The 20,664-nt window shown below is 36.0% G+C and overlaps 1 protein-coding gene across 1 annotated transcript; it reads left to right on the top strand.

The window, feature by feature from the left end:
* Positions 1-409: 409 nt before the first annotated feature.
* Positions 410-20,649, top strand: LOC116172941 (roundabout homolog 2-like). The gene is made up of 6 exons (XM_031490219.1): positions 410-629; positions 10,909-11,217; positions 17,503-17,784; positions 17,828-18,094; positions 18,147-18,641; positions 18,694-20,649. Exons 1-6 carry the CDS (start codon positions 575-577, stop codon positions 20,577-20,579), a joined length of 3,294 nt encoding a protein of 1,097 aa, XP_031346079.1. The 5' UTR covers positions 410-574; the 3' UTR covers positions 20,580-20,649.
* The last annotated feature ends 15 nt before the right edge of the window (positions 20,650-20,664 follow it).

The following is a 20,664-nucleotide window of genomic DNA, read 5'->3' as shown; positions in this document are numbered from 1 at the left end:
GTAACAAATTAGTAATTCCATTCATTTCAAAGAGGTCCGGGTAATAATGTAATTGAATCTCCTTTAGAAATTTAAATCCATACCAAGGAAAGCTTGTAAATACAAGAACGGAGCAAGGAGACGCTTGCAAGTGTAATGTGCACCTACTTACAACCCCCCTTTAAAAGCGCGTCTCACTACTTCATGAAAGGCATTTTCCAATAATGACTTGTTACATTTGTGTACATTTCTGGAATTTTAACAGCCAGTTGTACCAATCTTGCGAAGTCAAAAACGCTTTCCATACTACATTTTATAATTTCTCTATTATACAGCCGAAGTTTATTTGTGAGAAAGCTTCTAGTGCGCTGGTACAAATAGAGCTTATATGAAAGCTGCAACTGAAAAGTGAATAGAATGGTAGCAAGTCCGGAGTCCGGATTCCGGGTTCGGGGTTAGTCATGCGCGAGCTTTTAGGAAGTATGTTTCGTGTCCTCTGTACCTTTAATATCGCGTATTATAAACAACTTTAATTTTCTAAAAAGAAGCGATGAATTTATATAATTTTCCTTAAATAAAATGTTAGAAAGTGAACATGATGGAGTCATATTGTTTGTGCTTAATTGCAATGCTAATTACCTCGGCTATGGGTAAGAATTTTTTATTCTAGTAAATGAAAATAATTAGTACCTGCGGTTGAATCCCGATTGTGAATTTTGGTAAGAGAATACAAATCGTGGATATTAGTTACTAGTTTACGGGCAGGCTGCAGAAGACAAAAAGCGTTCATTCCCATTTTTGCTTAATGCCTCAAAAGAAGTAGGCGATTTTTACACCGTTCAGCTAGATTTAGAACGATCCATGAACAAACAAAATGAACGTTGCGATAAAAAAGGTTACGGCTCGACGTTAGAGGAGTTTTAGGTACACTATAATATACATATAAGAGCATTTCTGATTAAGCTCTTATGTAGGTATATCATGTAATTATACAAATCCGCTTTTCCGGACCTTAGATGTGTAATTCTGTAATGCGAATACTACCGATTGCATAGCACAAAATGAAGTGAATGCTGAAATTAGCTAAATAACAACGAGATTCAAAAGCCGCAAACATATCAAATTGCACATTGGCATACTCATTCCCGATTTCAGTTTGAACTGATTAAGTTACTTTCATGAAATAATAAGGAGGTTACCACTTAATTGGACGCTTTGCTCCCTAGTGGCTTTATCAATAACAAAATTAAAATGCAGAGTTGGAGGTAATTGAGAGTTTCCTGTAATTCTACTATTGATATTTTTAGTTTCTATTACAAGTATAAAACATTGAAGAGATTGAAATCATTGAAATCCCCATTGCGCAGGGTGCAAAATTTTCATTCTACACTTTTCTATTTTTTTTAACTCAAAATGGAATTCCAAATACAAGGTGATATAAATAAATAGCATAGTGTTTCTCTAATCTAATGACATATTCTGTCGGCATGTCGAGCTTTTTACAGGCTTTTGTGTATACTAAACAGAAACACTACCTACTTGCGCACTAGTTTATTGGTGTGTCTAATTAAACGTATTGCAAAAAGTTATAATGTAAGGTAAGACTAATGAACCAATAAAACTGCGAATGAGGTGTGAGACAATTTCATTAAGATAATTATAGTAGGTACGTTCATTTATACAAAAAAACAAGGTCTTTGTTACGCGTTATTTCAGTACCTCTAACCATAGTAACGAATGCTGCTTTGTTTGCTTACGAAATACAAAAAGCACGACCATTTCATTTCACGAAGAGTTTTTACAATACCTTCGTGTATTATTTGCCGTGTGTTATTGTCTTTTTTTTGTAAAAAATAAAATTTCTATATTAGTTACTATTTTAGGGTATAGGTATGGCAGTTCGTCATAGTGTGACCTTAAAAATCGAATCACTCGTCATACCTTTATCTACGCTCAACATTTAATCATCATTAATAAATTTTGAAGATGTGTTAATAAATATTATTAATTGAATTCATACATAACCATGAGCCAGCAGTGAAAGTTCTAATGATGTTTCAACATTGGTACTTCCATGTGAGATACATCACAGGGGAGCACTCTAAGCACCATTTTCAACGGTAACCAATGCTGGAATGTTAGTAAAAAAATACCCGAACGTCTCATAAGGATTATAAAATACTCAACACTACTACAACTCATTAATAATAATGATAAGGATTCAGGTCTGTCTGTCATCAAGGAAAAAGTTATTGAGCTTAACCTCATTTTTTTAAATTGGGAAATCCGGTATGTTTTAATCTAAACAAATAGCATACTAAATTATCTTTTCCCAACTAGGTATAGCACACCAGGGATGATATTAAAAAATGGTGCAAGTGATTTTCACATAAAAAAGATTCAAATGATTAAAAAATTCACAAAATTTTTGAATTTTTTAGTTTCCTTAAAAACTTCCTTTTTGAATTGAATCCATTTAAAAAATGCTTCAATAACTTTTTTACCTGACGCCGTATACTTATTTTGAAAACGGCAAATTACGATGCTATCATTACAAAGAAACTTTGGTAATAAACACATTTCCGATCACTTAATAAAAAGAGTTATAAGCTAAAAATGGAAAATGCAACACATAAACAAAAAAACTGCTATGCAGACAAGGCGCCTTTTCTTGAAAATAATAACATTTCAAAACGGGAAGAGATTTTAGTTTTATAGGGGTTGTAGATCAATTAAGAATAATCTATTAAAGAATTTATGTGCAACAAAAGTTACAACCGTCGCAGTTAAATATTGCTAGATAAGAACCCTGATAAGAACGAAATTTTCTAAAAATTACAAATTTTCAGAACGACAAAAGATTTGATATTTATGTGACCAATTAAGCCTAATATATTAAAGAAACAAAAATTTTTGATGAGAATCAAGATTTACAACGTGTGCAATTGGATATTAGGCAATTGCTATGTAAGTAAAACCGACTTTTCTTGAAAATGCCCTATTTCAAAACGGAAACAGATTATATGTGGCAATGTAATGGTTGTTTCCAGGTTATTTAACCATAATCTATTGAAGAAACATTTTTGATGTGCAACAAAGGTTATCGCCCGCGCAATTGAATATTGCTGTGTCGGTAAAGCCGCCGATTTTCTTGAAAATCGCTCAATTTCAAAACGAGAGGGGATTTTATTTTTATTTGGTAGTTGAAGGGTTGCTTATAGATGAATTAAGCGGATTTTATTGAACATCGCGAAATTTCAAAGCGGGAAGATGGGGCTTATGTGGTAGTTACTTGTAGATTATAGAGTATCTTTCAGACCTTATTCAAATGTATTGTAATCTTTAAATAATGAGTTTTCAAACCTCGATTAAATTAAAATGGTATTCTAGTCAACTGCCGACATTTTGATCTCATTCTAAGCAGGTAATTAATTTTTGTTGCGGTAGGTATTATTTAGGTAATATTTGTCCTTATATCGTAGGTCTACTCGACACGTGAACCAGTTGCTATTGACTTTCGGAAAATTAGACATTCCATTCCCTTCCTTTCAGATGTGTTTAATCCTAGTATTCGACCTAAACAAACATCGCCACGCTTAAAAGCTTATTATACGCATCTGTGTATACGTCGAAATTTTCAGCTGCTCCTATGTTAGCTTATTCTCAATTCCGTTTCTGTTTTATGCTTTCTTTAAATAATATTTTGAAGGACCACACACGTTAGTAATAATTATTAGACGCATATACTTCATGAATGTAAGGAAATCCCATCGCGGAATTGGAAATGTTTCAGGAAATAAGTCAGACAAATACGCTTCAGCATATTCAACAACACAAAACCGAAAAAAACCTCTCCGTTAGTATTACAAATGGCCCCATTCATACACGATCAATTCAGCCTATTGAGCCAAGCTGACAGGAGGCATCTGAAAATCTTACAAAATGGAACATAACTGTTACATCAATCATCCAGTTATACAAATCTGCCTTCGAAGAAAGTAAAAGTCGCCACTGCACAATGGCAAAGCTTCGCCCTCAAAAATCGCAGTCATTCTATTATTACCAACAATAATTTTCTTCTCCTGAAAAATATAACACACCTTCCAGATATTGAGAATGCGTTTAATTGTTTTTTTAAGTATACAAGTTTAGTTAAACTCTCCATCGTATTCGAAGAATTCAGCGGAAGCGAAACGTGTAGTGTACAAATCGCCACAGGCTGAAGTACGCCCTCATGACTTACAAATACAAAACTAATCGGTAATCGTTTTACATATCGTAAAACCCGATGAAAACTTACGGATACGCAATGAAATGCAACTGGGAAATGCTATGAGGGAGTTAACTGAAGTAAACTAAATTGAATTATTGTTTCCAGTAGATTTGCGAGCTCGCTTGTGGGTGTTACATAAAGAGGGCAAGTTAATTGTTTAAATTGTAACTTTCTTACATCCCACTTGTGTCGCTCGTTAAAAACTTCTATAAGGCTATAGGGGTTTGTTTTTAACGACTGTAACAAACGATCTTAAGTTAACTAGAAAATTAACTAAATTTGATTTATTGGTCGAGAGGCACAATTTGACGGTTCTCTTTCTAAGAAAACGTGTCATTTATTTGTTGGAAAATAACCCTCGTAGAGAGCACCAGTCGATAAAGAGCGAAATTGGAGTAACCATGTTAGTTAGGGCAGATTGTGGGGTAAAGATTGACACGGCAAATGGCAAAAGATAAAAAGAAGAGGGGTCGCTGTAGTACGTTTGGCAATGTACCCTAACTGCAGTTGCAGCACGAAATAGTGATAACAGACAGGAAATGAACGACATTAAAGTAAGGCGCTTCCAAAAGAAATGTATTTTCACAACCGCATTAGATTTGGTACTTTAAGAAAGCGTTAACTAATCGAATGAAATTGAAATACGCGCCCCCAAGCAAACCACCTACATTCCATGATATTTATGATCCACTAATCAAAAACATATTTTACATATATATGTCAATTATAATCAAACTGTTTTTCTTCGCCAGAACTGCATGTGTATTTTTAAATTGAGATTTTGTAATACCGCGAGCACCACCGGGCGTAGGTCGTATTGAAATTTCTTTCACATCTTTTGCTAAAAAAATACACAAATGAGATAAAAAGTTTACTTTATTAGCTTCATGCTGTGCTGAGTTTTATAGCACCTTGTAATGCCAGCGAGCAAGCGCATTCTTATTAACATGTTACTGTTTTTCGATTCAGATCTCATATTTATTTTACACTAACTTTTAAGACGGTTGCGATCTGTTTTCTCTTTCTTGATTTATTTTTTTAGTGACCACATGCTGCGCTTTAGGAATAATGCTTGCATTGTTCGTTGGATGCATTGCAATCGAATACTCAGCTATGTTAAAACAGGGGTAGATTATGTTGTAAAATTTTCTAGTGACCTTTCAAACGTTGAGCAATTTTTGGGTGTCCTTAAACGGTCCCATTTTGCGTGTTTGAGGAGATAAAAAAGGAAGGTTTACACTGCCTTTTTTTGAGCCCCGAAGAAAAAATTGTCTCAGATCGACCGGGGAAAAAAATGTTCTTATAGAATGTGCCCTGTAGAATCCATAATTTCAAACAGTTCCAAGATTGGGCTACTAGTTCAAAAGTTACCGCCCTTTGAATTTTTTTTAAAAATTGGTCTATAACTTTTGATTGAAAAGTCTGATCGAAAAAGTACGAATTGATTTGGATTCTACGCACCCAAATTAATAAGAAAAAGTGTTTTCCCGAGAAATTTTGGTGTAGTCAATTTTTGGTAAAAAGGAAGGTTATACACTGCCTTTTTTTGAGCCCCGAAAAAAAAATTGTCTCAGATCGACCCGGAAAAAAAATTTTCTTATAGAATGTGGCCTGTAGAATCCATAATTACAAACAGTTCCAAGATTGGGCTACTAGTTCAAAAGTTACAGCCCTTTGAATTTTTTTTCGAAATTGGTTTCTAGTCTATAACTTTTGATTGAGAAGTCTGTTCGAAAAAGTACGAATTGATTTGGATTCTACGCACCCAAATTAATAAGAAAAAGTGTTTTCCCGAGAAATTTTGGTGTAGTCGATTTTTGGTAAAAAAGGGATAATAATAATATTAGTATTTATTCCATACACAAACTAGTTTGTGTGGAAGTTATCAACAAATATCTTAAAATTTTTAAATTACATTGAATATTATGTAGGTAAAAAACAAATTACACATTAAATAGCGACAAACAAGTTACATTAACCAGTAAAATATTCACTTATATCATAATGACATTTGTCAACTAGAAACAAAAATAATTTTTATGTGAGGTAAATGGTTATAGATCTTAATTCCAAGATTGGAGGGTCAATTGATTCCAATTTTTGTCTTAGTGAAATGTGGTCGAAGATTATCATTACCTCGGATATTGTATTGATGTATATCCTTACTTTTAACCATCTTGTTAGAGTTGACATAAATATATTGACAGATTTCAGTAATATATACAATCCCGTTAGAGTGAGAATTTTATGTTTTCTGAAGAATCCTCGACAAGAATCAAATTTGCGAATATTTGCAAGTGTTCGGATAATTCTCTTTTGAGAGAGAAAGACGCAACGAGAATAGGGGGATGGTCCCCATGAACAAATTCCGTAACGAATGATGTACTGATGCGTGATAGATCAGAATTAATTGTGGTAGTGTAAATATAGTACGTAAGTTTCTAAATAAATAATTGGTTCTATTTAACTTATTGACTATATTAGTGAATTATAAATACTCGGGAACAAAAGTTACTGAATAAGCTTGAAAGACTGTTGTGAAAAGAAGAATAACCCAAAAAATTCAGAAATTACTACAATTTTAAGAAATCATGTTCGTAGAATATGATGAATGTGGAAAAACGGAAGAATCTGAAGAATCTTCAGGAGCTTATGTACTTGAGCAATTCTAACAATCTGAAAAATCGGAAATAATTCGGGGAAATGCAATCATTCGTAGAAGAGATGTATAACAAGATTCGAATACATGGAATGAACTTGAAGAATTTGATGAATGTAAGAATCTGAAGATCTGATTAGAGAGATTGAAAAGAATAGAAAAGAAACTTTCGGAAACTTTGGCTTATTATTCTAATTTCGATTGACAAGGGTGTAATTATTGTAGTACAAGGGATATCTTTGTTTCCTCTATTGATTACGAAGTCTACAAGCAACCTTCTCACAGGGCATACAAATTTCATATCTCGCCAAAAGTACTAAATCATTGAGTCCCTGTATCACTTCTTATCGTTACACTAATTGAGAGCTGTGTAACTCTCGTCGACACACTTTTGATTCCTCGATTGATGTTTAATGAAGAAAGCGGATGCTAAGAACTCGAGGTGCATAACTGTAGGAACTCGCAAGAACGAAAGGATCTAAACAACAATCGAAAGATTTCGAAGGAACGGATCCACCCGAAGAACCGTAAGAATTTGAAGAGTTTAAGGAATCTGAGGAATCTTACAAATCTGTAGAGACTAATGTATCTCAAGAATTAAAAAACCTCGAAAATTCGAAACCCTTCTTAATCTACCAATCGATAGGAATTGTGGAAGAACTTTTTTATAAAAAAAATTAGTACTTTTGACGAAGGAAAGGTGTTTATTTAGGCCCGCTGTATCATGCAATTATTTTTATATAGATACCTACCTATAGGACATGTGTTTATAGACTTTCATTTGTATCTTAAGGGATGAATTTTCGAGTTCGAGTATTGAGTTCGATTCCAATGGTGTGTATTATCACTATCCCAAGTCGCTTGCTTCTTTTAGTTGAGAAGTTTGAACATCAGTTGGTTTACTTTGCACATTCATATGGCAGTTTAGATTAATGATATTCGGCATGTAGCCAATGGTACTGTTATACAAGCAGCTGGAAACAACGCCGAAATTTATTATTAAAAATATAATTTATATGCTTTTAAATCGGCGTCTTGGCTAGTCAAAGAGTGGTGCCAATCGTGATATCTTAATATTGTTGGAAATATTCAAAATAGTCACGTTTTCTGGCATTCTACCGTCTGAATAATGTGACTTTATGGCGGCAAACGAAAGGTTTCACCAATTTATATCGCCGTAAAGTTTTGGAATTTGACTAATTTGTAGGCGATGCAAATTCGACCAAACAAATGCGATATAAATCTGTAGTCGAGGTAGGGAGTATAATAGATGTTGGATTTTTGGCGTTTTGTAGTAGTTACATGTGGTGCCGTAAAAGAAGTGACTATAATTCTATCACCGCCGTTAGAGTGATGCTGAAGTGACTAATAAAATGTATTTTATGACAGGCAGGCTTCATCAAAGCAAACCCAAAACATAAAACCATATGTTCTCATTATATTCTATTAAACAGTTAAATTCCTTCAGGAAATAGGCTATTAAACGTTGGATGTTTATTACTCCGGTAAAGTACAGAGTTTATACAAAAGTTTTATTGTCGAAATAAAAATCGATCGGTTCATTTTCCAATTATTGCTGGCGAATGTCAGAGGACGAATGATGTGCAGAAAATTGCACGCATCATCTGAAAATATAGAAACCGTTCCGGGAACGTCTCCCTCCCATTACTTTTTGGTTCGTTATCTGCCAAAGATTACCCGTGGTCCCATGAGCGCCATTAAATTCCTATTATTTCGGGATTAAGCGGTAAATTGCGTTCGATCCTCTTGTTTTTTATTAGGAGTCTTTAATCAAACCCAACACAAAAGTCTAATTTAGATTTATTATTTCGAACGTAGAGACTTCGCATTTTATTTTTTGTTTTAAATGGTGAGTTAATTTGAAGAGTAACTAACGCATTTATCAATTCGAACAAGGAAAAATTTTATCGTTGGTGCTAAGTTGGAATTGAATGCTCGGCCGCTAGTCGCTTTAAGATCCAATTTAAGATAAATGAAAATATAATTGGCCCAACTATAAATTACTAGATTGTATCTTAAGTGATGTTGATGCCTAAAGTAACTTGTAGACTTTATTAATGAGTTGGAGAATGTCAACTGTACCTAACAAATATTTATTTATCGTTTAAGGTATTTTGAGTACGCGATTGTCCCTACGGACACGGATCCATTTTATTTTCCGTCATAAAAAATAAATCAAATGTCTTGCTTTCCGTCCACTTTATCTTTTCCAAGAGATAATTCTGAAGGATTAACAACCCCCATTAAAAATTTAGATAACAACAGTCACTCTAACTAAAGTTTAACTTGATTCCGTTTAAAGACTGCAAGGATTTTCGTAACGTATTTTGTCACTTTTCTAATTAAACGTATAACTTTCGTCGGATATAAACTTCTTATAACTCGTGATTTAATTATAAAGGCTTGCGCCAAACCCTTTACCGTACAAAAATAAATCCGGAAGAGCATCATTTTATATTTGGATAGGTCACATGACCCTCTGAATTTGGGACTTTTTCGAAGTGAAGAATGCATGAACGGGAATGTAGTAGTGATGAATTTTAATCCTAGCATGTTTATACATTCTTTGATGGCAATTCAATTAAAGAGACGCTTTGGTTTTATGTTTAAATTGGACGTACACCAGACTTTGCAAGACAGTTTTGTATTGCATGGATATTCTATCACACTCGATACACAAATTCTGTTACTGGTTACTTATATGTATATCCGTGAATGGGACATTTTTCACAATTACTGACATCCTTATCTATTAGCTGAACTGTTTATTGGTAAATTTCCAATCAGCAACAGCGCATATAGTTTGAGTCTCTTTGATTCTCTGTACCAAACCTGCAAGAACTATCGGTCAATTAAATTCAATGAATCATTGAAACGGAAGCTAACAGAAACCTGCCGGCGTTAATACTGCAGTTGTCTCAAAAAACGTACAACAAAAAAACCAGGTACCAAATTTTTGATAGAATAGCTTCCTAGCTCAAACCAAAAAACTTTTTTGACGACCGCCAAAATTTAATATACTTATATACATATCCGAAATTTGAACAAAATCGGTCGAGCCGTTACCTCAGAATATTGCTAACATACATACATACAGACCGAAAAAATTGTATCTTTTTAAAAGTTGCTAAAAATAAACTAAAACGTCGACATTTGCTGAAATTTTAACATGTAAACGCAATAGCCGCCTAGCTGGAACTGTAGGAAGTTAAAAATGGCGTATTTAGCTAATTAATTTCCACACGAAAATTACGTAAGAGAATTACGAAAAACTAAAGAAATCGCTTGACCCAACGAATTAATGATAAACTTAATTAGAAAACATAAATTAAGGCAGCAGATTAAAAATGTAACCATTTTAAAGAATTGTTGTAGTGATTTAGATAAAAAATAAATGTAGCGTCCCATTCGGTTCCTCTGGTAGGTCTTGGTTCGTTTTAAAGATGAAAATGTTCGTTAAGGCGTTGCAGTTGTGAATGAAGTAATTGCAAAATTTCCTAGCAATTGCTTGATGTTAGAGAAGAACAGTTCGCTGCATGATTGTCGTAAGGCTGTAAAACCTGCTCAGCAACTTCAGTTTTTGTCCATTTTCTGCAAATCATACTCTGCTTTTAATGTTTCCGAACCTTCGACCTCTTACACGAATAATTTCTCCTATTTGGCAGTTTTTGGTCTTCGTTGAGTGGGCTAGCTAACTTCTAAATTACGTAAATTGCCCTAAGTTTAACTTTATTTTAATAAAACAAATGCAACCCTTAACTGACGATGGTTCTTCTTTTAGGTTGTCGTGAATTTGAAGTCCGTTTCTGTGTTGCGTATAAAAGTAAACGTCTGCAGATGATAAAACACTACAAATAAAAGAAACTTCACTATGTACTAAAACCGTTTTTATAGGTAGTTTGCAATGTTAAAACCAGTCAATCTTCTCTTTTCGCTCAACTAGCAAAATATAATTTAATGAATCTCTTTGTTTCAGGACAGTATCGGTCCCCCCGCATAACAGAACATCCATCCGATATAATCGTTGCCAAAAACGAACCGGTAACCTTAAATTGTAAAGCAGAAGGACGCCCAGAGCCCTCCGTGGAATGGTTTAAGGATGGCGAACCTGTAAGGACCTCTCCCGTTGATAATAAGTCCCATCGCGTACTGCTACCTTCAGGATCATTATTTTTCCTTCGCACTGTAAGCAGTAAAAAAGAACAAGATGGGGGGGTCTACTGGTGCGTGGCACGAAATATCGCCGGAATTGCCGTTAGCAGAAACGCTACACTTCAAGTTGCAGGTAAAATGACTGTACAAATATTGATATTTCTTTGTGGTTAGCTACAGAGACGGCGGATTCATTATCCAATTTCATTATGTACACTTCTTCAAAGCTCTACTAGTTCCATTAAAAGATCGCCTTACAACTTTACAAAAATTCTAAACTTGACGTGCCCCCTCAAACCATTTATAATCACAGCAGCAGATCCTTCTTACGCAAACGACAGGAAAAATCAATTAAAATTACAAGAACCTTGAGACCACCTAGTTTTATTTACTTTTAATTCAATTTAACTGGCGCATAAAAACATTAGCATTTAATGGTTTTTTTTCTGTGGAAATAACGTGTGTCGTATTCATATTGAATGTTTTAATTATGAAGCACATAATTCAACTCTATCAAGATATACAATATTCTTGCCGGCGCAGATTTAATAGCCCTTTTAATTGCACCTTAGAAGCTTCTTATATAACTCAATTAATATCATCTTAATATATGTGTACCTCCCAGAATCTCATCCGCCCGTAATCGTAACCCAATTTTATATTGCTGAAGTTCAGTCCCACCAATTCTTATTCTTACAAAATGACACAATTCATAAACACTGAGACGTAGGTGACTCCAGCACAATTTTTAATGCCAAAATGGAAGAATATATAATTATTTCGGTTACTCAAGGGTATATTTTTAAAAACGCGCGACATTTTTAGCTTCGAAATCCAACCTTTCACGACAAAACTCTCTACTCCCCAAAAGAGGAAGAAGTCGATGGCGTTTCCGCAAAAATGATCATGGGAGCACGGAAAACTCTTAAAATTTTGCCGTTTTAAGGGGCGAAAGAAAGAAAAGACCTTATCGAGTCTTTCTTTCGTATTCGTTAATTTCATCACCCTTAGTCCGTAATCTCAACGCTACAAATTAAAAATGCCACAACCGTGTAAAGTGGCATATCTCGTTGGGTCTCTGTTTATGCCATCTAGAGTGTTCAAAAATATGAAGAAAAAAATAACGATACAGCGCAGAATTACATACTGCAGGTAGTGTAGTGTCGTCTTCAGAATGGACTTGTCTTAAATTAACATGACGCCCCGGTTAAAATAAACTGCTTTCTGGTAACTTTTCTGATTAATGCACCATATACTAAGTAATTCGTTTGTATTGATTCCTTTGTAGGAAATCTCAGCCTTCTTCAAACTTCAAAGCCTTGTTTCACGAAAATTTTAGTAGAAGCTACAAATGCAGAGAAACCGAGACTTCTTAAAATTTCAATTGAACTTACAAATACGATTGTTTAATCGGTTATGGTTACGCCCCTGATGCTGGGGTGGTAATCATGAGCTTAGAACTCATTTTATGTTTTACCATTTTCTAACAGCATCAATTTCAATTTAACAAAGGCATTGCTAACCTCATGCTAACTTATCAAATCAAGTATCAGAAATCAATATAATCGATTGTGCTCAGCAGTAATGAATCTGGACTTTATTAGCTTGTTAGCTAATAAATTCGGTAACTTTTATTCCATTAAAATCATTAACTTTGAATGTAATACATCAACAATATTTTTATATTAAACAGCCCGCGGGAAGCGATATTTCGGATATTGGCAATATGCTGGTGGCAAGAACGCGTTTTGGTCAAGACCACATGTAATTAGCAGACTGCATGTTACCATTGACATTACGCTCAAACAGCAGTCAGGTTTGGCAGACCTAGATTCCATAACTAGCAACCATCGCGAACAGAAGTAATTATCAGTTTTAATGCCATTAGAACTTTACGCTGTGACCTGCGTCAAGCAGGTTCTTATATATTTAAACACCCGTATCGTTCCACCCCCGACATGTTTCCCTTTCATTTTGTAATTTCCGGCCATTACATTAAAAATGCATTTAACATGATTAATCACGTTACACCACGAGTAAGGCTGACCTCGTGTATAATCATTGCTAATCCTTCATTATCTCAATCTCCACAACTTCATCACACAATTTCCGAACTGCAATTATTATAGTGGTTCCTAATTTAATTTTGCAAATTGATACAAATATAACTCGCTCTCTAATAGTGTATGTCCAATTAGTGTCTTTGTAATTTGACCGATAGTTTCTGACTCCATTTATATCTATTACATTAAGCTTGTCGTCTATAAACGGTTAAATGACCTCAACGCTAAACTAAAATTACCATCTAAGAATGTCATAGTCACGAAATCATTCGAATTTTCCTATTATATAAAGTGAAAAATCCATAAATTAATTAAGACCAACAAATCCATTGTGAAACTTCAATTTCCAAGAACTTTTTGTATCAGAGAAAATTGATATTAGTTTTCGAAGCTCATGTGCATTCGTATGCAACGGTGACTATTTATGGCCCATTATATGTCGCTAATTCAGGGGCGAACAAATTTAGCGACGTTAGTCAAAATTACGTCTATATTGAATGCAGCGAGGGGTGTTTAATTAAAACCATTAACGTGTAATGTTGTGTACGCATCATTTGTTAGAACAGGTGCGGCGAAGAAAATTTTTTCTACCCTTCGGTCTAAAATTTAATAGAACGGCTGTCGCTATACAACCTTATACGAAGTTTTTTTCTTAAAAGTTTAGTTAGATTCGATTTCTGACAAAAAGAGCATTGTGTTTAAAAGTTTACTCTCTGGACATTTATTATAACGCGCATCCCTCCGGAATCACACTGACATCATGAAACCCACTGCAAATACAGTCCTTACGGCTTAATAATAATAATTCGAGGTATTATTTGATCGTATACTATAAATGAACGTTATCCCTAGGGATAATATTAGACCTTCGCATCCAAACAAAGCTTGCATGTTCATGGGGGTGGTGAGACAGTCTTACTAACCCCTATATGTGGCATTAGCGCTATTAGACATATCTGTTCCAACAGTCATGCCAATTAGTGAGAGCTACAATGGTTTAGGGAATATCCGTCGCTATAAAGGGAGAATAGACGATATTTCAGTGAATTTTGAAGTATCGCCCTCGGCATGGAATTTATTGAAAAAACGTAGTGATAAGGAAAGTGTTAGGGAAGGGCGAAACTAATGACAAATCCAGATGTTGCACCATCATAAATTTCGCATACGGTGAAACCTTTTTTTATTGATGTCATTTACCCTTTAAGGCACAATACATGTCATTCTGCCCTTGTCCATTTATTAGCGAACCTTTTCAAACTATATATATGAATGACATCGAGCCCTTTTCATTATTTTAAAGGACGGTTTTCCTCTCATGAAAGGGACGTAATCGTGCGTAAATACAGAGTTACATATAATTAATTGAAAACAATACCGGGTATGTTCAGTTTAAATACAAACCGAATTTACAAATGCTACTAATTTGTATGTCACGAGGAACATTCCAAATAATCTACAAAAACATTACGGGCTTTGTCTCATCTAACGCTGGAGATTAATTACTTCAAAGCGAAATGCGTTATCGTAATGAAATTATAGTAACTGATGAGTTTCGGTTTCATTAAAAGTTAACATTTGCTTTACTTTAATTAAACCAAAATACAACTGGAAAACGGATAATATTATAGTGGCCAGACTCACATATGATTCACTTAAATTAATTAAGTTTACGCAGGATTGCAGCTGACAACAAAATATATGATAACGATGAAATTTTTCTGAAGCCGCTTTAAAAATGAAATGAAGCTCGAACTTTTTTAGTTTTGTTCCTATTTTGATAAAATTTGAAACCTATTTTGTATTAAAATTTCAAAGACGGAAATCTAAGTGAGAGTCTTTTCATAAAGGCTTGATTTTAAGGTCGTTGCAAAAGTTACCCTGCCAACATTTAGATCTTGATTTAGATTCAAATAGTATATTAAGATACAAGTGTATAATCAAGTCTTTAAAGCACGCGCAACGAGTTTAAGGGCACGACGCAAAGCGGAGTGCCTTTAACGTTGCAAGTGCTTTAAAGACCAATTATACACGTGTATCTTATAGTATTTTTTATTATACCTGCAGTATAATTTAAAAATAGGAAATACAATGAAGTCATATTGACGTTATACTCGAATACATGTCTAATTAAGTGGGCTGGGTGTTCGTAATTTCACGATTGCCATGGAAATGTCACTTGACGTTTGCTTATAAAAATCGTCGTCTTTGTGAATAAAACGATTTCCGTTGAAAAAGATAATACACCGTCCATTAAATCGCTTGTTGTAAAATCTAAACAAACGTTGGTAGGTGTAAAATCCAAATCTAGTAAAGCCTATTATAAAGAATATGAAAAGTTGTTTCCATGGATGAAAAGGAAGTTACTTACGAATAAAGTCTTAAATGCATCGATAATGCTGGGATATATGAAGGAAATGCCAAAGGTATTTAAATCTCCTATCTTTTGGTGCATTAACTCAAAACTTCAAACAATGCTGCGATTAAAAGTGGAACAGATTTGGAAGCATACCCTAAATTTGCGCGTTTGTGAAACCTTCAACCAAAGGATAGGTACAAGCCAAAGAAATGTTCTGCATTTACAGACAGCGACCTAAGAGGATCTTTTATTTCAGCCCCAGATGACAGTTTCAAAAGTCATACTTGAAGTATCGTTACTTAGCAACTTTAAAGCACGTGTGTTTTAAAGGCCTTTTTTCGCACGGATTTGAGTGTTTAAAACGGAGATTGTGATTCAGGTATAATAAAAAATTAGTTTTTTCCCATTATCGATACTCTTCCAGTTGTTTTGGAGTTATTTTGAAGAGAGGGACGTTTTTCACAAAATTACAGAAATTCGTTCTTTACTTTTGGTTCCAATTATTTCGAAATTAAGTATTATAAATTGGCCAGGCTTCTAGAATGTATTAATAATATGTAATTAGAGAAAACTTGAAAACGGAGAGACTATTTTTAAGTGGTAATTAGGGGGTTGCTATCGCCGTTTTTTTGAGTTTGAAACTCTCTAATCTAACTTTTGACAAACAAGAGCTAACCTTAACTCGGTTTGTATTGGTCATACAGTAATCAATAAAAAACCATTTGCTTTGCCTTTTAAAAGCTACGATTTGGTTCTCTACAGTTTTTTTTAAATCACATGCATACTTTTTGAGTTTTTGCGAATAACCAACGTTCATTTTTCTATGAAAAACTCATACCTTCGGTCGGGAACAAATCGAAAAGTATTAACTTTACAAAAAATATATAGATCTGAGAACACCTTTTGCTTAGAATTAATTTGTTTATCTATTTCTGTGGTCAATTTATGATAAAAATTTCCAAAAGTATAATACGGCGTGTGTAGTAACATAAAATGTAGAAATCCGGACAAATTTTATAAACAAAAAACTCTCCTTATCCTATATTCAACACTTGACGCGAGCCATTTAGAAATTTCTTTCACAGTTTAATTAATTATTGTTACATACTCTGAAAGTTTATGTAAATAAGAAACTTTGTAATCTTCATACTTACTTGTAGCTTTTCTTTTTACCCACATCTGATCATAATCGACCACAAACCACTTCATTATGATATTCTCACCCCCTTCTATAAGCGCTTAAGCGCTACTTTATTTCCCATCCACTTTCGTTGAAGTTTTAAGTACTACTTAATTAGAGTTTCGGCTTAAAGAATTGATATGGAAGGTATTACACTGAGAGAAAGTACATCGTCGTCTGTAGATTGATTAATTAAATTTATATTCGCGGATGTGGGTACTTGTAAGCCTGTATGCTTTTAATTTCAAAGATAAACCCAAATTCTTCATTTCTCATAGTTCATGAATAATTACCGACTCCCTTTATGAGTTATAAAGATGGGGGGGGGGGGGGGGGATAAGTGTTTTATATTTAAAATTTTTCATCAAATACAATGGTGAATTTTTATATATCTTTTTTAGTCTGGAGCAGGGAATAAACTGAAGCAATAACCTTAGAAATATTGGGTAATAACCGGGGTCGATTATTGCAAAAGTCTTCTTTTCTCCTGCTTCCGGCTATAAAAACGGTTATCTTGATTCACGAACTGCGGTTCTCCCGTAGACATGCAAAAGCAACGAGGAAATAGCGGTGGGCGGAAGTAATTTTCTAAATTACCGCTAACCACAAAGGTTTTCGTAAATGGAATCAATATATCATAAATATTTGATTTAATAAGTCGAACGAGGTCGTAATTTGAGAAAAGGCGATGAAAAGATCACCATTATTCCACTGCCTTTCGACACATTGATCGGTATTCACATTTTATGCGAACGGAAGGAAATGGAAAAATAAGAGAAATATATTTATGACGTTCCTAAATTTAAAAATTTGTTTCAGTTTTACGAGACGAATTTCGGGTTATGCCGACGGATACACTTGTAGCTGCGGGAGAAACGGCTTTACTACAGTGCGGCCCTCCGAAGGGCAATCCAGAACCGAGTGTGATATGGAAAAGGGACGGGAAAACGATCGACGTCGATAGCAAACGCGTCCGTGTTGTAGACGGCGGCAACCTTCTTATAAATGATGTTCGTCAATACGACGAGGGTCGGTATCAGTGCGTCGCTCATAATTTGGTGGGCCACAAAGAGACACCCGTCGTTCTTCTTACAGTTCACGGTAAATTAAACTGCTATTGAACACTTTTAATTCCGTTTTACAGTTAAGCCTACCTTTAACAAGGAACCTCACGATGTAGTTGCGCTAGTGGGGCAGAAAATAACATTCTCCTGTTCCGTTGATGGCGAGCCCAAGCCGAAAGTTCTGTGGAGAAAGGACCATGGAAAAATTCCCATTGGTCGCGCCCAGATTTTGGAAGATAAATCCTTGCAGATACAAAACGTGCAAAGCTCTGATGAAGGTCTCTACGTTTGCGATGCAGAAAATCTCGTCGGGACAATTTCGACCAAAGCGTCACTACTAGTAAACTGTAAGTATAGCGGTAATTAAAAACACACACCTCAAGAACCTTTAACTAACAGCACCTCCTACCTTTATCGAGCAACCACAAGATCAAAAGGTAAGTCTAAACGGATTTGTCGAATTTCACTGTAAAGCTACGGGAAACCCTCCACCATCAACGTTTTGGAGCAGAGAAGGGTCCCAAGTGTTGATGTTTCCCGAAAATTCCTACGGACGGATGCAGGTCAATCAGGTCGGAACATTAAAAATACGCGAAGTGCAGCGCGAGGATTCAGGGTTTATAGCTTGCTCCGCACTTAGCGTGGCTGGTTCTAAGAGTTCACGCGCCTTTCTGCGCGTAATATCCGTCGCGGATTTACCTCCCCCGATTATTCAGATCGGCCCAAGCAATCAAACTTTGCCACTGCACAGTATGGTCACTCTATACTGTAAGGCTTCGTGTACAGATGGAACTCAGCCGAAAACGCGCTGGTTGAAGAATGGGAGGTTTCTCGATAACTCCTCGTTGCCGAAACGGTACACAATGCACGTTACTGGCACTTTGGATATAGATGGTAAGTCACCGACAGCTCAGTTATGACATACAGTTACAGCGCAAATTTGCAGATTTACAGTCGGACGACTCAGCGATGTATACATGTTCGGCAACAGCTGAGAGCGGCGAAAGCACTTGGTCTGCGTCCTTAAACGTTGTTCCTGGCTCTTCAAGCAGCTTACATCGCAGCCCGGATCCCTCCACATTTCCGCTTGCTCCAAATCAACCACGAGTGTTGAATACAACCGAGTCCACTGTAAGTCTCGCTTGGGATATTCGAGATGAAGATCTTCATCTGATAGGATACACGATTGAGTATTGGAGTCCAGATTTGCAAAGTGGATGGGTTACAGCCGCTCACAGAGTGCCGGACCCCTACACGGTGGTGCGTAATTTAAAACCTGATAGTTCGTATGTGTTTTTGGTGCGCGCGGAAAACTCTCACGGTCTCTCATCCGCCAGTGAAGTTTCGAAAGAAGCCCGAACGTTAGTTAACTCGCTTACTCATTCGGAAATTGATAACGCTCGTAACGCGTTGAGTACGAATACGGTCGAACTGTGGGATGCAAAGGCGCTGTCGAGTAATTCGGTTAAATTGGTGTGGAATTTGAGTGCGACTAATTATGTGGAAGGTGTATACGTGCGTTTCCGGGAGGTAGTCGGAGGATTGACTAACTATGACATTGTGAAAGTGCTAGATCTGCAAAGTCGCAGTTACCAAGTGTCTAATTTAAAAAAGTTCACAAAGTATGAATTTTTTGTCACTCCTTTTTTTAAATTGGTGGAAGGGCAACCATCCAACACGCGCATATCGCAGACCTTTGAAGATGTACCATCAGCCCCACCGGATAATATCGTCTTTGAAATTTATAACGATTCGGCAGCATGGGTAAGGTGGTCGTCTCCACCTTCGCAACATCATAATGGTATAATAATCGGTTATAAGTTGCAAGTGAAAGGAGGTTTACTACGAACTGTGACTATTAATTCAAACACAACTTCATTGCTGATAAGCAATTTAACAAAGAGTCACATGTATAGTGTAAAAGTTGCTGGACTAACTCAAGCAGGTCTGGGACCATTTTCCAATTCCGTTCCATTATCTCTAATCCAAAGTCACAACAGCCGGCCTCTGGATGGTTTAGTTCCTTTCATAGAGCAGACTTGGTTTGTGGTACTACTGTCTGTTCTGCTTCTCTCACTTCTGGCAGGAATAGCTGGTTTCATTTATATTAAGCGTAAGCGTACTCTAGCGAAACAATTGGGCCACCTCAATGTTCCTATAAGCAACGGCAATCAAATGAATACAAAGGAGAGTCTATGGATAGACAGAGGGTGGAGAGCTGGAGACTCAGACAAGGATTCCTCATTACCACTCTCGCCTCCAATTGCGGATTACGCGGAGGTCGATACCAAAAACTTATCAACCTTTTACAATAGAAGCTCACCAGATACTCCCACACCTTATGCGACCACAATGCTTTTACCACCCCCACCGTCTTGGACGGAGTTAATACCACCACCTCCAAGTCACCCACCCCCGGAGTGCCCTCGTGAAAACCCACCCATTCCTCCTCCTCGCACTGGCAGTAACTACGGCAGCACTGGGGCCTATACCTGCTACGCAATGCATCTTCCTAACCGAATTCCTCCCCACTCAAAACCAAACTCGTACAATAATCTTGACAATCAATGGTCACTTGCGAGCGGAAGTTCGGGGCGACGGTCGAACAATCACAAAGGACGCTGCCATATTCCACATAACTGTGATAAAATATGGGGACAGTATTATCGTTGGGATGAGGGAGACGCAGACGTCGATACCGACGTGCATTCCTGTTCCAGTAGTCACGACACTACTTGCTCGTGTAGCGGCTCCTCATGTCTGTACGTCGAGGCGGGACCTTCTACTACAGGTAAATTAATGGGACAGTGTCAAATTAAGCAATTTACTTAGATTGGATGTGAATTCAAAATGTGTCATACTAGTCCATGTGTTTTGAAAGTTCGAGGTCTTCCTGTGTAGGCCAATTTTCTGTTAA

Source organism: Photinus pyralis, unplaced genomic scaffold (assembly GCF_008802855.1).
Source record: "Photinus pyralis isolate 1611_PpyrPB1 unplaced genomic scaffold, Ppyr1.3 Ppyr1.4_LG6, whole genome shotgun sequence".
Taxonomy (NCBI): Eukaryota; Metazoa; Arthropoda; class Insecta; order Coleoptera; family Lampyridae; genus Photinus; species Photinus pyralis.
The sequence above is the reverse complement of the archived record's forward strand: the minus strand, read 5'-3'. Positions and strand labels throughout refer to the sequence as shown.

Excerpts from the sequence above, each read along its gene's own strand:
- LOC116172941 (XM_031490219.1), top strand. The coding sequence starts at position 575 with ATGATGGAGTCATATTGTTTGTGCTTAATTGCAATGCTAATTACCTCG. Across the intron at positions 630-10,908 it reads GCTAATTACCTCGGCTATGG|GACAGTATCGGTCCCCCCGC; the intron begins GTAAGAATTTTT and ends TCTTTGTTTCAG. Across the intron at positions 18,095-18,146 it reads AGCGTCACTACTAGTAAACT|CACCTCCTACCTTTATCGAG; the intron begins GTAAGTATAGCG and ends TTTAACTAACAG.